We start from the raw sequence: 16,200 nt of genomic DNA, 5'->3' as shown, positions 1-16,200 counted from the left end.
GAGAGGGAGGGGACGGAGTGAGCGCTGGACAGGACGTGGGATGGGAAGTGAAGAGTGAATGGCCTGGGGAATTACGAAAGAGGGGCTGCCGGGGAAGGGAGGCATCCTGAAGTTAGATGCAGGAAGTCGGAGGGGGAGGTAGCAAACATAGGAGAATCCTGGAGGGCCACGTCTACTGCAGCCGGTCTCGCCCTGTGGAATCACTCATCTAAATATGACCAATCATTTTTTAAAAGGTTTCAATCACACCTCCAGGGTGTCCGAGTTCGACATGAATATTTAACATTTTCAGGATTTTCTGTTATGAAAATAGTCATAAATCTCTTTTTCAGTCAGTATTGAAAAAAAATTCCCTCATTTTTCTTGTTCTAAATCCGCCTACTCCTCTTATCCCTATTTGTTATAGGCAGATATTCTTATTTAGTACCAAATTTCTTTCTTTTAAGTTGTTTGTGAAGTTTTTCTTTTGAATCTGACTTTGGTGAAGGTTGCTTCTATTTCCTCTTGAGATTCTTATGCTTTTTTCACATCTTTATTCACTACATCATATTTTCTTTCTCATCATAACTACTCTTCCTTGATCTCTTGGATTGTGTTTGTTTGGTTTGTTTCTTGTTTCCACATCAGTCTTTCTGTCTCTCAGCAAGTCCCATTTGGGTTTTTCTTGAAACAAGTGCTTTGAAGTAGAAAACCCCTCCTGGCTTCTCTCTTGGCCGTTCTAGTCTCTCAGCCCCACTGAGCACCAGGAGACCGGCCCTGCCAGGTTCCCCTGCCCCGGGCACATCCTGCTCGCACGTGCCTTGTCAGTTTTTACTGCTTTCATTGGCCTCCAGACACCACTGTCTCCCTGATCCCTTTGGAGACCAGTGAAGCTGGACACCATGTTCAGGACCTTCTGCCCAGGAAGGATGAGGGAAGGATTTATTCCCTCACGAGGTGAAGAGGTTCCCTGAGGACCCTGCTAGACTCAGGGCCCACGTGTTGTCAGTTCAGGGAAAGGAGGAAATTGAAGAGCTGGGCCAGAGTCTAGGATGGAAGATGATCATGGGGTCCAGGAACTGGCCCTCTCAGGTCCAAAGGCTCACTAGATGGTCTGACAATTGACTGGCTTTGTCATCACTGTGCAGGGACCTTCTAGTCATGCCAGGTTTGGGCCACATTGTCAAGAAGACCTTCATTGCCAAGTGGAATTTGTTGCTAGGCAGAGTGCTATATGCTGGGGGCACGAATATGAATAAAGTGGGTTCCCAACCCTCAAGAATCTCCCACTTTAATGGGGGGAGGCAGAAAATCATTCAGCCAGTATTTACCAAGTGCCTGCTGTGTACCTGCCCTGTTTCAGATGCTGGCACTATGTTAGGGCCAAACTCGCACACTCTTCTTGTTCTGCTGGAATTTACAGTCTAGTGGGGACAAAGACAGATAGCTAGCCTTAGAACTGAAGGATAAGTAGGAGTTTGTAAGTCAAGGGCATTGGGAAGGGAGAAATAATTAGAATACACTGTAATAAATGCCATTTAGAGGCCTAGTGGGAGGGCCTGGGAGCCTGCAACTTGGGTGACCAAGAGGCAATGTGTGTAAGAATTCAGCGTTTACAGTAGAACACTTTTGTGTTCTCTATTAAGGCAACTAATTTTCCTTTTCTGTTTGGAAAGGTGATATGCTTGATCTTTTGAAATGGAGAACCCACCCAGACAAGATCACAGGCTGTCTCTCTAAATTAAAAGAAATTGATGGCTCAGAGATAGTAAAGGTATACATTATTTTGTTATCCCTCTCTTAGAAATTCATGGGATAAAGAATATTTAGAGGGGAAGGACAGAGGATATTTTATTTATGCTTTTACTTCTTTATCCAACAGTTTCTGCAAGATACACTGGATACCTTGTTTGGGATTTTAGATGAAAATTCCCAAAAATATGGGTCTAAAGTGTTTGATTCTTTGGTGAGTTTAAATTCACTTTAATTATATCTTCATTTTGTCTCTTAATTTTGACTTTCCTAAGGCTGTTTATAAATGTGCACATAACAGCATGAGCTTACTTGAAAAGAAACCTTCCCCCTCCCCTCTACCAAAAAAAAACATCTTGGTTTGTGTTCAGTTTTATAAAGCTCCATTTTTTAATTTTTTTTTTAGGTTCACATAATAAATTTGCTGCAAGATAGCAAATTTCATCATTTTAAACCTGTAATGGACACTTATATTGAGAGTCATTTTGCTGGGGCACTTGCATACAGGTAAGGTCCTTTATCTTGTAATTGGTGTAGAAGCAGTTTCATTTGAGCTTTTTAAAGCAGAACCAACTGTACAGGAAAATTTAAAAGGGAGTGTAGGAAGAAATGAAGCACAACCACTGAAGTGTCTCTTGAGACAGTTTCTTCTTTCTCACCCACCTTCTTTTAATGGCTGGAACTTATTTTGATTAAAAGGGGGAAAAAAAGAACTTCCTGAATTCTATTCCTGAAACCTAAAATATAAGGTGTTTTCTTCTTGTCTCTATTTCACTTGATATTCTTTAGTCTAAAATATCTGGTTATTTCACTTTGGCTGTCAAGAGCCCCATTTAATCACCACACTCCTTGATGATTCTAGATGTCTTTAAGAAAGAAATATGGTGGAAAAACAATCTTTGCCATCGTACCATTTTAAAGTCATTTGTTCATTCATCTGTTAATATTTACTGAGTGCCTACTGCATACCAGGCACTATGCTTTGTGCTGATCATATGAAGACCTGGTCCCTGGCTGCAAGCAGTTCAGCCATTGGACTCTACCCTTTGTTACCAGCTGCCATTTTAACTGCTGGTCCTTTCCTGTCAGCTCAGATTATGCAAGCAAGGCTGAAAGTAAATGAATAATGACATGCTTTAGCTGGTTCCTGTTTCCACGTAGCCCAGGTGATAGTTGCCAGAAGGTGACAATGTCCCTCTTTCTGTCCTATCGTGACATCTTCCCGGTTTGGGACCTTGCTTAAGTACAGCCCTGAAATGTACCCCAAAGTTCTATCTCCCCATTACACTGTTGTCATTGCTATTCTGCCAAAGTTTTTACCTTATACTTTAAGCACCTATGGATATGTACATGCACAATCATCTATTCCCAGAGGTGTGTTTAAAGAGCATGGAATCAGGGTTTTCCCCATCTACGTATTGTATAAAAGATAGTAGGTAATCAATTAAGCGTTTGATCCCATTCCTTTGGGTACTCTCCACCATGGCCTGGTAAGATTTACGCCTCTGACGTTTAAATGAATGGAGTCATTTTTGCAAGACTTGACCCTCTGCCAACATGAGTTTTTCAGAGGGTGAAATGTAACAACAGGGATAGTTTTGAAATGTTGGCCCGACTTTGCCCCTTGGCCTAACAATTTGGGCTCTGGCGTGAGGTGGTCACCACCTCCGACTGAGACTGTCATTGGAAGGTAGAGAACGAGGGTGTAATTTGTCAATTTCAGGTTGGCCAGGAGGCAGCTAATAAGTCCTAATAAGACAAATAAGGCCCCTGGAATCGTCTTGAGCTGTGGGTGGCCAGAAACTCACCGACAGATCATCTTCAAAATAGCACTCCCAGCAGCATCTACCTACTGGCACATCCATGGATTCTCTCCCGACAGAAAAGAGGAGCATTTTTAAAAATTGCTCTGTTTCCTAGAAACCAAGAACTGACCAGTGTTAACGGTCACACAACTGCAATCTTGAGAATTTGTAGGGGGTGGAGGTTAATTCAAATTTTGTTTCTTAAAACCATGAGACTTGGGTTTTCTGGAAATTACTAAGGCATACTTTGACGGTAAGCCTCATTCTTCCCATAGGTCAGAGAATTGGCTTGATAACTCCATGGGGGTGTGCTTGGAAATGGGGAGGTATTTATTACCTTCATCCCTCCCCACACCCCCTTTTGCCTCCAGCCGAATATTTCATCCAACTGTTTATGTAGTCGATGGGGAGGAAATCCCAATTAGCAGTTGTCCGAGATTGACCATGACAGTCATATTCAGGCACTCCCTTGGCCAGAGTCCTTTTCTCAGATATGTGTGTTCACCCATTGGAAGCACTGCCAGAAACAGCAGGGCCGATGGAATATGTCCAGATTGAAAGGAATCTCACTGGGAGGAAGTGTTGTTTCTCTCTTCAACTTCAGAAAAGGGGTAGTGATGTTGATATGCAGACTTTGTAAAATTATTATGTTATGGCAGTTGGACAGAAAAATGTGAGAACTGTTGGGAAATGAAGGCTCCTCATGATAAACATAAGCATTTGATTTGTTGGCATTTAATTGAGAATGAGAGCAATTCTACCTTCTGCACGTCTCCTTGTACTTTAGAGATCTCATCAAAGTGCTCAAGTGGTATGTGGACAGGATCACAGAAGCGGAGAGACAAGAGCACATCCAGGAGGTGTTGAAGGTAATGACACACTGTCAATAACAGATCACAGTCTAACAGTGCTGTTGCGTGGTGATGCCTAAACGAATTGGTTTCCTCTACACAGACAGTAATTGGTGATGATGTATTACTGACATTCCAATTCAAGGATCTTAATCAGTTTATGGCTACTCCAGAGCTGATGAAATTTGAAAGGGACTTTGCCAGGCTTGCCCACTGGAATCTGCCTGGCATTGAATCCTTACTCCTCTGGGCTCTGAACACTTGAAGTCTAGGATTGGCAGGAGGAAGGGTTGAAAAGAAGAGAAGACTGCAGATGGGCAGTTAAGCTTAGAAGTTCCTGGCTCTTGCTTCCACCACCCTGACAGAGACCATCTGAGGGCCATTTGTCTTGAGAGAGGATAATAGGATGGCTTAGCAGGGATCACAGTGAGGAAACCTGAGGTTTTACTGGGTCTCATGGTTTAACACTGCCCATATCTCTGGGCCCTACGTGCTCAGTATATATGGAGATGTTGATACCTTACCTGCAAACATGTTTATAAAGAATATAGATTCTTAAAAGGATTGTCCAGTAACAGCTCTGGCAGTCTTTTGATTTCTATAATTGAGTATACCCTATTTGATGTCAGTAGATGAAAGTAAACAGGTGTACATTTTAAAAAACAAGCATTTTACTCATTATAAATTTGTCATTTTGGGCCAATTGAAGGTAAAATGCAAGTGGCAAGAGTACCTACCAGCAAAGCAAAATAATTTTTGAAAAACAGACCACTGTCTCTTTGTTGATTAAATTTAAAAAATCATCTGAGGATCAGAAACATTTAATGCTCATACCTTTCAAGAATTACATAGAATTTAAAAATTATCTATACGTCTTCTCTCATTAGGCATCAGAGAAAAATGGCTCTTTCCCTACGAGTAAATACTGTTCAAAAATCTCACGGGGCCTTAGTATTTAAGTCAATATTTTAAAAGTCTAATGTTGTGCTATGGTTTTTGTGCTGTGTCATCGTCAAATAAATACCTTTGGTTTCCTTTGAAACTAACGTTTTAAAACTTTTGTTTTAAGGCCCAAGAATATATTTTTAAGTATATCGTTCAGTCTCGAAGGCTGTTTTCCCTCGCCACCGGGGGCCAGAATGAAGAAGAATTTCGCCGCTGCATTCAGGAGCTCCTCATGTCAGTCCGTTTTTTTCTTTCACAAGAAAGCAAAGGGTCTGGAGCATTATCTCAATCACAGGTAATCTTTTTTTCGTCTCTGCTGAATAGAGGAAAAATGAGTCCAATTTATTTATTTTTACACAGCCGCATAAGTGAATATTTTCTCCATCAGCAATCTGTAGCTCCAGCTTATATTTGTAGCTTAACTGACTTTGAATAGACTTTTAAAAAGTCCCTCGGCTTCCGAACGCCAGCAGAGCAGAAGTTAGGTTGCCTTTCCTCGGACTGTTCTCGCTCTGAATGTAGAGCCTGTTGGTTTGCACCAACCTCCATTCCAGTTTCTAGAACACATACTGATAGAGACACCCTGTCACCGTCAGCCAAGGGGAAGGAATTTCGCTGTAGCCAGTCTGCTGCAGTTGTTTTCCCCAGGCCTTTTGCTGCTTTTTTTTTTAGTTCCCCGACCAGGGATGGAACCCGAGCCCCGGCAGTGAGAGCGCCGAGTCCTAACCACTGGACCACCAGAGAACTCCCTTGTGCCGCATTTTAATCTGTGGACTTGAGACTCATTATATTGGTCTCAGCTAAATTGTGTGTTGTTTTGTCTTATTTAACTTGACGCTAATTGTCCTGGGATTGATCTGCTATGACCAGTGCTGAGCGGTTGCTGCCAAATTCTATGACCAGGAGTAGCTCCCCATGTTTTGTTTAAGAACAGGATCTATACACTTTCCAAATAGCGTGGCCTTGAACATGTGCCAAGAGATAATTCTGAATATCTTTCTCTATACTTTCTTAATCCTTCTTGTACACGTTTAATTCTAATAACTTGGTTTAATAACTTGTCAGATGGAGAAGCAACCTCTTTACTACCATTCCCTGGAGACTTGAGACTTATAATCACTGAGAGTTGGGGTATAAAATGGGAGATTAGGAGACAAAACTAGATCCCTAAGAGTATTGTAATTTGGTGTCATTTGACATTTGGAAGGCGTTATATATAATGGCAAAACACTAGAAATGTACCCCCCCCCCAATAATAGAGCCATGGTTTTCTGACTGTTTGGGGGCTATTCTTGTTACTTTCTTCTTTGCAGAGGTGGACTCATCTTCCATCTGGTTAAGGATACAGGCTCTTTTAATGTCATTTTGGCTTCTCTTGTCAATGGTACAATCACTGCACGTTAGGAAACTTGCCAGAAGCCTCAGTGTCAAGTTGCCCACTAACCAGACCCTACTTATCAGCCATTGATATTTGAAAAGGATACTCTAACAGGTTAACATATATTCCTTTAGATCAAAGTTCTCAGAAGTTCACTACTTTTACAAAAGCTATTGAAAAGTTGAGTTTTCATTTTGAGATTTTTCTGAAACAAAACAAAACGAAACAAGCCTTTATCAGTTACAGGGATAAAACTTACTTAATCCATAACTGAAAAATATTCTCTTACTCTTAAGAGTAACTTTAAGTCATGGTTTCTTAATGAGATGCCTTTGTAGGGACTCAAGAGATTTTTCTCTTCTTTAAAGTTGGAGAAATATTCTTTTACCTTAGTTGTGTTTCCACCAAACCCTAGCAGTCACCCTGAGATGATTTCGGCTGCTGAGGTACAACCACAACATAGAGCAGCCTCCTTTTCTTTGTTTAACATACTGAACTCCAACTGCTCTTGATTCTCTAAGTTCTACCCCTCCATCAAGATAGTAAAACAGGGCTTCCCTGTTGGCGCAGTGGTTGAGAGTCCGCCTGCCGATGCAGGGGACATTGGTTCGTGCCCCGGTCCGGGGAGATCCCACATGCCGCAGAGCGGCTGGGCCCGTGAGCCATGGCCGCTGAGCCTGTGCGTCCGGAGCCTGTGCTCCGCAACGGGAGAGGCCACAACAGTGAGAGGCCCGGGTACCGCAAAAAAAAAAAAAAAAAAAAAAAAAAAAAAGATAGTAAAACAACTTTAGCACCTTCAAAGAATCATATTTGATTCTTCTTTTTTGGCCCTTAGCTTTTTATCAAGAGATGATACATAAAATGTGTAATGGTTTCTAAATATCTTCGTAAACTCTACTGAAGTCATTCTCTATTATTTTATGCAGTTTCCTATACTTGTAAATTTTGAAATGATAATTTTATTTACTTTGATGCTAAGAGAAAATTTATACAAAATAATGAAGCGATTAGTTTTCTTCATTAAGCAATGAGGACTTTGTTCCTTTATGTTTGGGGAGAATGCTAAACACCTCTTCCCATTCCAAGTCCCCCTTTGACCCCACACCTTCTTAGCTCTCTCTTCCAAGAAGGAAGGTGTCACTAATCTGATTGATCAAATAGTTAGGTTTCTGTTGCTGCATAACAAATGACCACCATGGCTTTAGATAACACCCATTTATTAGCTCAAGTTCTGTAGGTTGGAAGGCTTGGTCAGGTCTTGGTCCTACAGCCAAAATCAAGGTGTTGGCTTTGATGGCTTATCTGGAGGCTCTGGGGAGGAATTCCCTTTCTATATCTTTCAGGCTTTTGACAGGCATCAGTTTCCTTGTGAGTGAGATTCCCATTTCCATGCTGGCTGTCAGCCAGGGGTGGGAGGAGGAGCTGGGTGCTCTCAGCTCCTAGAGGCCACTTGCATTCCTTTGTGTGTGGCCCCTCCATCCTCGAAGCCAGGCACAGTTTGTCAAATCCTTCTCATGCTTCAAATCTCTGAGTTCCCCCACCACGAGCCAGAGAAAACTTCTGCATGGGAACAGCATCAGGGGACAAAGTTCATGGAGATCATCTTAGAACCCTGCCTACCATGTCCAGAGCCATGGTTATCCACTGGCCCTTAAAGATTCTTGCCTGAAAGACAGAAACCCAGTATCCTTGCTCCATTTTGCATTTTTTCCATGTGGGCTACAACTCAGAGCAAATGCCATCTGCTGGAGGTAGAATAGCAGTCCCAGCAATCCTTCAGGTTGGATCAATGGATGGCTGCTCTATAGATCTGGCCATCCTGGTACTAGCAGGTTCATTTAGTACTCCTGGCCTAAGCCCAGCCTGTTAATGACTCTGTCCTTAGGAGCCCTGCCCTGGGCAGGACTGAAGGCTAAGTCAGCTATATACAGTGGATCTTGGTTTCCCATTCCAGGGACAGGTCTCTACCTTGGAAACCCCAAGAAAAGAGGAATGGCAGAAGGAGTTGAGGCCCAAGACCCTGCCCCAAGTTCCTATTAATTATCTTTCTCTATTTGCCTTGGCTACCAAGAAGGTCAAAACAAAATCATGTTTTTATTTTTATTTTCAGTAAAAATCTTTAGCTTAGATACCTATTACAACTGTCTTTCTGCCCTCATCACAACGTCTTTATTCCTTTATCCTTTTTAATAATTGTATCTTACACTGAAAGCACATTCAAATACCTTTTTGAAATAAAGAGGTATAAATAAAGAATTGATGGATAAATTAAGGGATTCCTGAGGAAAGTCAGCTTAGGTGACTTTAGTGACCAGAAAGCTGGGCTCATTTTATTTTAATTTTTTAAAATTTCATCTGTATGACTCAGCTCTTTGCAGAGTGAAATGAAGGCTATATAAATATAGTCTTTACTGGGGAATATCAGATTATTAATTTTAAGTACATTCAAGAAAATCTATTATTTTTAAGAGTCAAGGGGAAAACATAGCTGTTGACCCCAGCACCTTAAGTATTCTGATGGTTCTGGCATCAAAAACAGGTCTTGGCTCTTCTACAATTTCTGCTGCTGCTATACAGGTAAATACAAAACTCCATGAATTTGAATTTGATTCTGTGTTTGAATCATCAGCACTTGTAGACTTGACCTACCTTCCCCTGCTGTCAGATCTCAGTGGTAAACCCACCAGCCCTTGAATCTCATATTACAAAATGTGCCTCTTCCTTCACCAAGCGTTTGAGGCTGATCGACTTTTCCTTCCACTGCCCTCCTTTTGTGGAATTTTAAAAGGCTGAGTTTGTTTTGATGTACAATCCTAGCACAGTTTTTATTTATTTTTTTAAATTTTTATTTTTTATTTTTTTCAGAGACAATCATTGCTTTATTTGACTATTCTGAATTCCTGGTACATCACAAATGCAATGAATTTGTTTAAAAATTGATTATTCAATATTTTTTAAATATTTATAATATAAAGTGGGGTTAAGTGTATTTTATTTGTTTTCTTTATCTTTTTAAGATCTTTATTGGAGTATAATTGCTTTACATTGTTGTGTGAGTTGCTGCTGTATAACAAAGTAAATCAGCTATATGTATACATATATCCCCTCCCTCTTTTATCTCCCTCCCACCCTCCCTATCCCACCCCTCTAGGTGGTCACAAAGCACCAAGCTGATCTCCCCGTGCTATGTGGCTGCTTCCCATTAGCTATCTGTTTTACATTTGGTAGTGTATATACGTCCATGCCACTCTCTCACTTCGTCCCAGCTTACCCTTCCCTCTCCCCATGTCCACAAGTCCATTCTCTACGTCTGCATCTTTACTCCTGTCCTGCCTCTAGGTTCTTCAGAACCATTTTTTTTCCTTTTAGATTCCATATACATGTGTTAGCATACAGTATTTGTTTTTCTCTTCCTGACTTACTTCACTCTATGACAGACTCTAGATCCATCCACCTCACTACAAATAACTCAATTTCATTTATTTTTATGGCTGAGTAATATTCCATTGTATATATGTGCCACATCTTCTTTATCCATTCATCTGTCGATGGACACTTAGGTTGCTTCCATGTCCTGGCTATTGTAAATAGTGCTGAAATGAACATTGGGGTACATGACTCTTTGAATTATGGTTTTCTCAGGATATATGCCCAGTAGTGGGATTGCTGGGTCATATGGTAGCTCTATTTTTAGTTTTCTAAGGAACCTCCATACTGTTCTCTATAGTGGTTGTATCAATTTACATTCCCACCAACAGAGCAAGAGGGTTCCCTTTTCTCCACACCCTCTCCAGCATTTATTGTTGGTAGATTTTTTGATGGTGGCCATTCTGACTGGTGTAAGGTGATACCTCATTTTAGTTTTGATTTGCATTTCTCTAATGATTAGTGATGTTGAGCATCCTTTCACGTGTTTGTTGGCAATCTGTATATCTTCTTTGGAGAAATGTCCGTTTAGGTCTTCTGCCCATTTATGGATTGGGTGTTTGTTTTTTTTGATATTGAGCTGCATGAGCTGCTTGTATATTTTGGAGATTAATACTTTGTCAGCTGCTTCATTTGCAAATATTTTCTCCCATTCTGAGGGTGGTCTTTTCGTCTTGTTTATGATTTCCATTGCTGTGCAAAAGCTTTTAAGTTTCATTAGGTCCCATTTGTTTATTTTTGTTTTTATTTCCATTTCTCTAGGAGGTGGGTCAAAAAGGATCTTGCTGTGATTTATGTCATAGAGTGTTCTGCCTATATTTTCCTCTAAGAATTTTATATATGGTGTCTGACCTTACATTTAGGTCTTTAATCCATTTTGAGTTTATTATTGTGTATGGTGTTAGGGAGTGTTCTAAGTTCATTCTTTTACATGTAGCTGTCCAGTTTTCCCAGCACCACTTATTGAAGAGGCTGTCTTTTCTCCATTGTATATTCTTGCTTCCTTTATCAAAGATAAGGTGTCTATATGTGTGTGGGTTTATCTCTGGTCTTTCTATCCTGATCCACTGATCTATCTTTCTGTTTTTGGGCAAGTACCATATGTCTTGATTACTGTAGCTTTGTAGTGTAGCCTGAAGTCAGGGAGCCTGATTCCTCCAGCTCCGTTTTTCTTTCTCAAGATTGCTTTGGCTCTTCGGGGTCTTTTGTGTTTCCATACAAATTGTGAAGTTTTCTGTTCTAGTTCTGTGAAAAATGCCATTGGTAGTTTGACAGGTTTACATTGGATCTGTAGATTGCTTTGGGTAGTGTAGTCATTTTCACAGTGTTGATTCTTCCAATCCAAGAACATGGTATATCTCTCCATCTATTGGTATCGTCTTTAATTTCTTTCATCAGTGTCTTATAGTTTTCTGCATACAGGTCTTTTGTCTCCTTAGGTAGGTTTTTTTTTTTTTTTTTTTTAATTAGTTTCTGCTTTATAACAAAGTGAATCAGTCATACATATACATCTGTTCCCACATCCCCTCCCTCATGCATCTCCCTCCCTCCCACCCTCCCCATCCCACCCCTCCAGGCGGTCACAAAGCACCGAGCTGATCTCCCTGTGCTCTGCGGCTGCTTCCCACTATCTATCTACCTTACGTTTGGTAGTGTATATATGTCCATGCCTCTCTTTCCCTTTGTCACAGCTTACCCTTCCCCTTCCCCATATCCTCAAGTCCATTCTCAAGTAGGTCTGTGTCTTTATTCCCGTTTTACCCCTAGGTTCTTCATGACATTTTTTTTTTTTTTTAAATTCCATATATATGTGTTAGCATACGGTATTTGTCTTTCTCTTTCTGACTTACTTCACTCTGTATGACAGACTCTAGGTCTATCCACCTCATTACAAATAGCTCAGTTTCGTTTCTTTTTATGGCTGAGTAATATTCCATTGTATATATGTGCCACATCTTCTTTATCCATTCATCCGATGATGGACACTTAGGTTGTTTCCAGCTCCGGGCTATTGTGAATAGAGCTGCAATGAACATTTTGGTACATGTCTCTTTTTGAATTATGGTTTTCTCAGGGTATATGCCTAGTAGTGGGATTGCTGGGTCATATGGTAGTTCTATTTTTAGTTTTTTAAGGAACCTCCATACTGTTCTCCATAGTGGCTGTACCAATTCACATTCCCACCAGCAGTGCAAGAGTGTTCCCTTTTCTCCACACCCTCTCCAGCATTTATTGTTTCTAGATTTCTTGATGATGGCCATTCTGACTGGTGTGAGATGATATCTCATTGTAGTTTTGATTTGCATTTCTCTAATGATTAATGATGTTGAGCATTCTTTCATGTGTTTGTTGGCAGTCTGTATATCTTCTTTGGAGAAATGCCTATTTAAGTCTTCTGCCCATTTTTGGATTGGGTTGTTTGTTTTTTTGCTATTGAGCTGCATGAGCTGTTTATAAATTTTGGAGATTAATCCTTTGTCAGTTGCTTCATTTGCAAATATTTTCTCCCATTCTGAGGGTTGTCTTTTGGTCTTGTTTATGGTTTCCTTTGCTGTGCAAAAACTTTGAAGTTTCATTAGGTCCCATTTGTTTATCTTTGTTTTTATTTCCATTTCTCTAGGAGGTGGGTCCAAAAGGACCTTGCTGTGATTTATGTCATAGAGTGTTCTACCTATGTTTTCCTCTAAGAGTTTGATAGTTTCTGGCCTTACATTTAGGTCTTTAATCCATTTTGAGCTTATTTTTGTGTATGGTGTTAGGGAATGATCTAATCTCATACTTTTACATGTCCCTGTCCAGTTTTCCCAGCACCACTTATTGAAGAGGCTGTCCTTTCTCCACTGTACATTCCTGCCTCCTTTATCAAAGATAAGTTGGCCATATGTGCGTGGGTTTATCTCTGGGCTTTCTATCCTGATCCACTGATCTATCTTTCTGCTTTTATGCCAGTACCACACTGTCTTAATTACTGTAGCTTTGTAGTATAGTCTGAAGTCAGGCAGCCTGATTCCTCCAGCTCCGTTTTTCGTTCTCAAGATTGCTTTGGCTATTCGGGGTCTTTTGTTTTTCCAAACAAATTTTGAAATTTTTTGTTCTACTTCTGTGAAAAATGCCAGTGGTAGTTTGATAGGGATTGCATTGAATCTGTAGATTGCTTTGGGTAGTAGAGTCATTTTCACAATATTGATTCTTCCAATCCAGGAGCATGGTATATCTCTCCATCTATTTGTATCATCTTTAATTTCTTTCATCAGTGTCTTATAATTTTCTGCATACAGGTCTTTTGTCTCCTTAGGTAGGTTTATTCCTAGATATTTTATTCTTTTTGTTGCAATGGTAAATGGGAGTGTTTTCTTGATTTCATTTTCAGATTTTTCATCATTAGTGTACAGGAATGCCAGAGATTTCTGTGCATTAATTTTGTATCCTGCTACTTTACCAAATTCATTGATTAGCTCTAGTAGTTTTTCGGTAGCATCTTTAGGATTCTCTATGTATAGTATCATGTCATCTGCAAACAGTGACAGCTTTACTTCTTCTTTTCCAATTTGGATTCCTTCTATTTCCTTTTCTTCTCTGATTGCTGTGGCTAAAACTTCCAAAACTATGTTGAATAAGAGTGGTGAGAGTGGGCAGCCTTGTCTTGTTCCTGATCTTAGTGGAAATGGTTTCAGTTTTTCACCATTGAGGACGATGTTGGCTGTGGGTTTGTCATATATGGCCTTTATTATGTTGAGGAAAGTTCCCTCTATGCCTACTTTCTGCAGGGTTTTTATCATAAATGGGTGTTGAATTTTGTCGAAAGCTTTCTCTGCATCTATTGAGATGATCATATGGTTTTTCTCCTTCAACTTGTTAATATGGTGTATCACATTGATTGATTTGCGTATATTGAAGAATCCTTGCATTCCTGGAATAAACCCCACTTGATCATGGTGTATGATCCTTTTAATGTGCTGTTGGATTCTGTTTGCTAGTATTTTGTTGAGGATTTTTGCATCTATGTTCATCAGTGATATTGGCCTGTAGTTTTCTTTCTTTGTGACATCCTTGCCTGGTTTTGGTATCAAGGTGATGGTGGCCTCGTAGAATGAGTTTGGGAGTGTTCCTTCCTCTGATATTGTTTGGAAGAGTTTGAGAAGGATGGGTGTTAGCTCTTCTCTAAATGTTTGATAGAATTCGCCTGTGAAGCCATCTGGTCCTGGGCTTTTGTTTGATGGAAGATTTTTAATCACAGTTTCAATTTCAGTGCTTGTGATTGGTCTATTCATATTTTCTATTTCTTCCTGAGTCAGTCTTGGTAGGTTGTGCATTTCTAAGAATTTGTCCATTTCTTCCAGGTTGTCCATTTTATTGGCATAGAGTTGCTTATAGTAATCTCTCATGATCTTTTGTATTTCTGCAGTGTCAGTTGTTACTTCTCCTTTTTCATTTCTAATTCTACTGATTTGAGTCTTCTCCCTTCTTTTCTTGATGAGTCTGGCTAATGGTTTGTCAATTTTGTTTATCTTCTCAAAGAACCAGCTTTTAGTTTGGTTGATCTTTGCTATCGTTTCCTTCATTTCTTTTTCATTTATTTCTGATCTGATCTTTATGATTTCTTTCCTTCTGCTAACTTTGGGGGTTTTTTGTTCTTCTTTCTCTAATTGCTTTAGGTGCAGGGTCAGGTTGTTTACTCGAAATGTTTCCTGTTTCTTAAGGTGGGATTGTATTGCTATAAACTTCCCCCTTAGAACTGCTTTTGCTGCGTTCCATAGGTTTTGGGTCGTCGTGTCTCCATTGTCATTTGTTTCTAAGTATTTCTTAATTTCCTCTTTGATTTCTTCAGTGATCACTTCATTATTGAGTAGTGTATTGTTTAGCCTCCATGTGTTTGTATTTTTTACAGATCTTTTCCTGTAATTGATGTCTAGTCTCTCATAGCATTGTGGTCGGAAAAGATACTTGATACAATTTCAATTTTCTTAAATTTACCAAGGCTTGATTTGTGACCCAAGATATGATCTATCCTGGAGAATGTTCCATGAGCACTTGAGAAAAATGTGTATTCTGTTGTTTTTGGGTGGAATGTCCTATAAATATCAATTAAGTCCATCTTGTTTAATGTATCATTTAAAGCTTGTGTTTCCTTATTTATTTTCATTTTGGATGATCTGTCCATTGGTGAAAGTGGGGTGTTAAAGTCCCCTACTATGATTGTGTTACTGTCGATTTCCCCTTTTATGGCTGTTAGTATTTGCCTTATGTATTGAGGTGCTCCTATGTTGGGTGCATAAATATTTACAATTGTTATATCTTCTTCTTGGATCGATCCCTTTATCGTTATGTAGTGTCCTTCTTTGTCTCTTCTAATAGTCTTTATTTTAAAGTCTATTTTGTCTGATATAAGAATTGCTACTCCAGCTTTCTTTTGATTTCCATTTGCATGGAATATCTTTTTCCATCCCCTTACTTTCAATCTGTATGTGTCTCTAGGTCTGAAGTGGGTCTCTTGTAGACAGCATATATATGGGTCTTGTTTTTGTATCCATTCAGCCACTCTGTGTCTTTTGGTGGGAGCATTTAGTCCATTTACATTTAAGGTAATTATTGATATGTATGTTCCTATTCCCATTTCCTTAATGGCTTTGGGTTCGTTATTGTAGGTATAGTCCTTCTGTTGTGTTTCTTGCCTAGAGAAGTTCCTTTAGCATTTGTTGTAAAGCTGGTTTGGTGGTGCTGAACTCTCTCAGCTTTTGCTTGTCTGTAAACGTTTTAATTTCTCCATCAAATCTGAATGAGATCCTTGCTGGGTAGAGTAATCTTGGTTGCAGGTTTCTCTCCTTCATCACTTTAATTATGTCCTGCCACTCCCTTCTGGCTTGTAGAGTTTCTGCTGAGAGATCAGCTGTTAACCTGATGGGGATTCCCTTGTGTGTTATTTGTTGTTTTTCCCTTGCTGCTTTTAATATGATTTCTTTGTGTTTAATTTTTGACAGTTTGATTAATATGTGTCTTGGCGTATTTCTTCTTGGATTTATTCTGTATGGGACTCTCTGTGCCTCCTGGACTTGATTAACTATTT

General features: G+C 39.8%; 1 protein-coding gene across 2 annotated transcripts in view; it reads left to right on the top strand.

Annotated features, from left to right (window-relative positions):
• Positions 1-16,200, top strand: part of DOCK4 (dedicator of cytokinesis 4) — a gene marked incomplete at its 5' end in the record, with an annotated part of 498,756 nt that overhangs the window by 351,142 nt on the left and 131,414 nt on the right. For both annotated transcript variants that reach the window (XM_079712023.1, XM_079712022.1), the window contains 5 exons: positions 1,656-1,753; positions 1,862-1,945; positions 2,138-2,238; positions 4,324-4,405; positions 5,457-5,627. In XM_079712023.1, coding sequence (XP_079568149.1) covers positions 1,656-1,753; positions 1,862-1,945; positions 2,138-2,238; positions 4,324-4,405; positions 5,457-5,627 — 536 coding nt within the window. The remainder of the gene's footprint in view (positions 1-1,655; positions 1,754-1,861; positions 1,946-2,137; positions 2,239-4,323; positions 4,406-5,456; positions 5,628-16,200) is intronic.

Source organism: Hyperoodon ampullatus (genome assembly GCF_949752795.1).
Source record: "Hyperoodon ampullatus genome assembly, chromosome: 9".
Classification (NCBI taxonomy): domain Eukaryota; kingdom Metazoa; phylum Chordata; class Mammalia; order Artiodactyla; family Ziphiidae; genus Hyperoodon; species Hyperoodon ampullatus.
The sequence above is the reverse complement of the archived record's forward strand: the minus strand, read 5'-3'. Positions and strand labels throughout refer to the sequence as shown.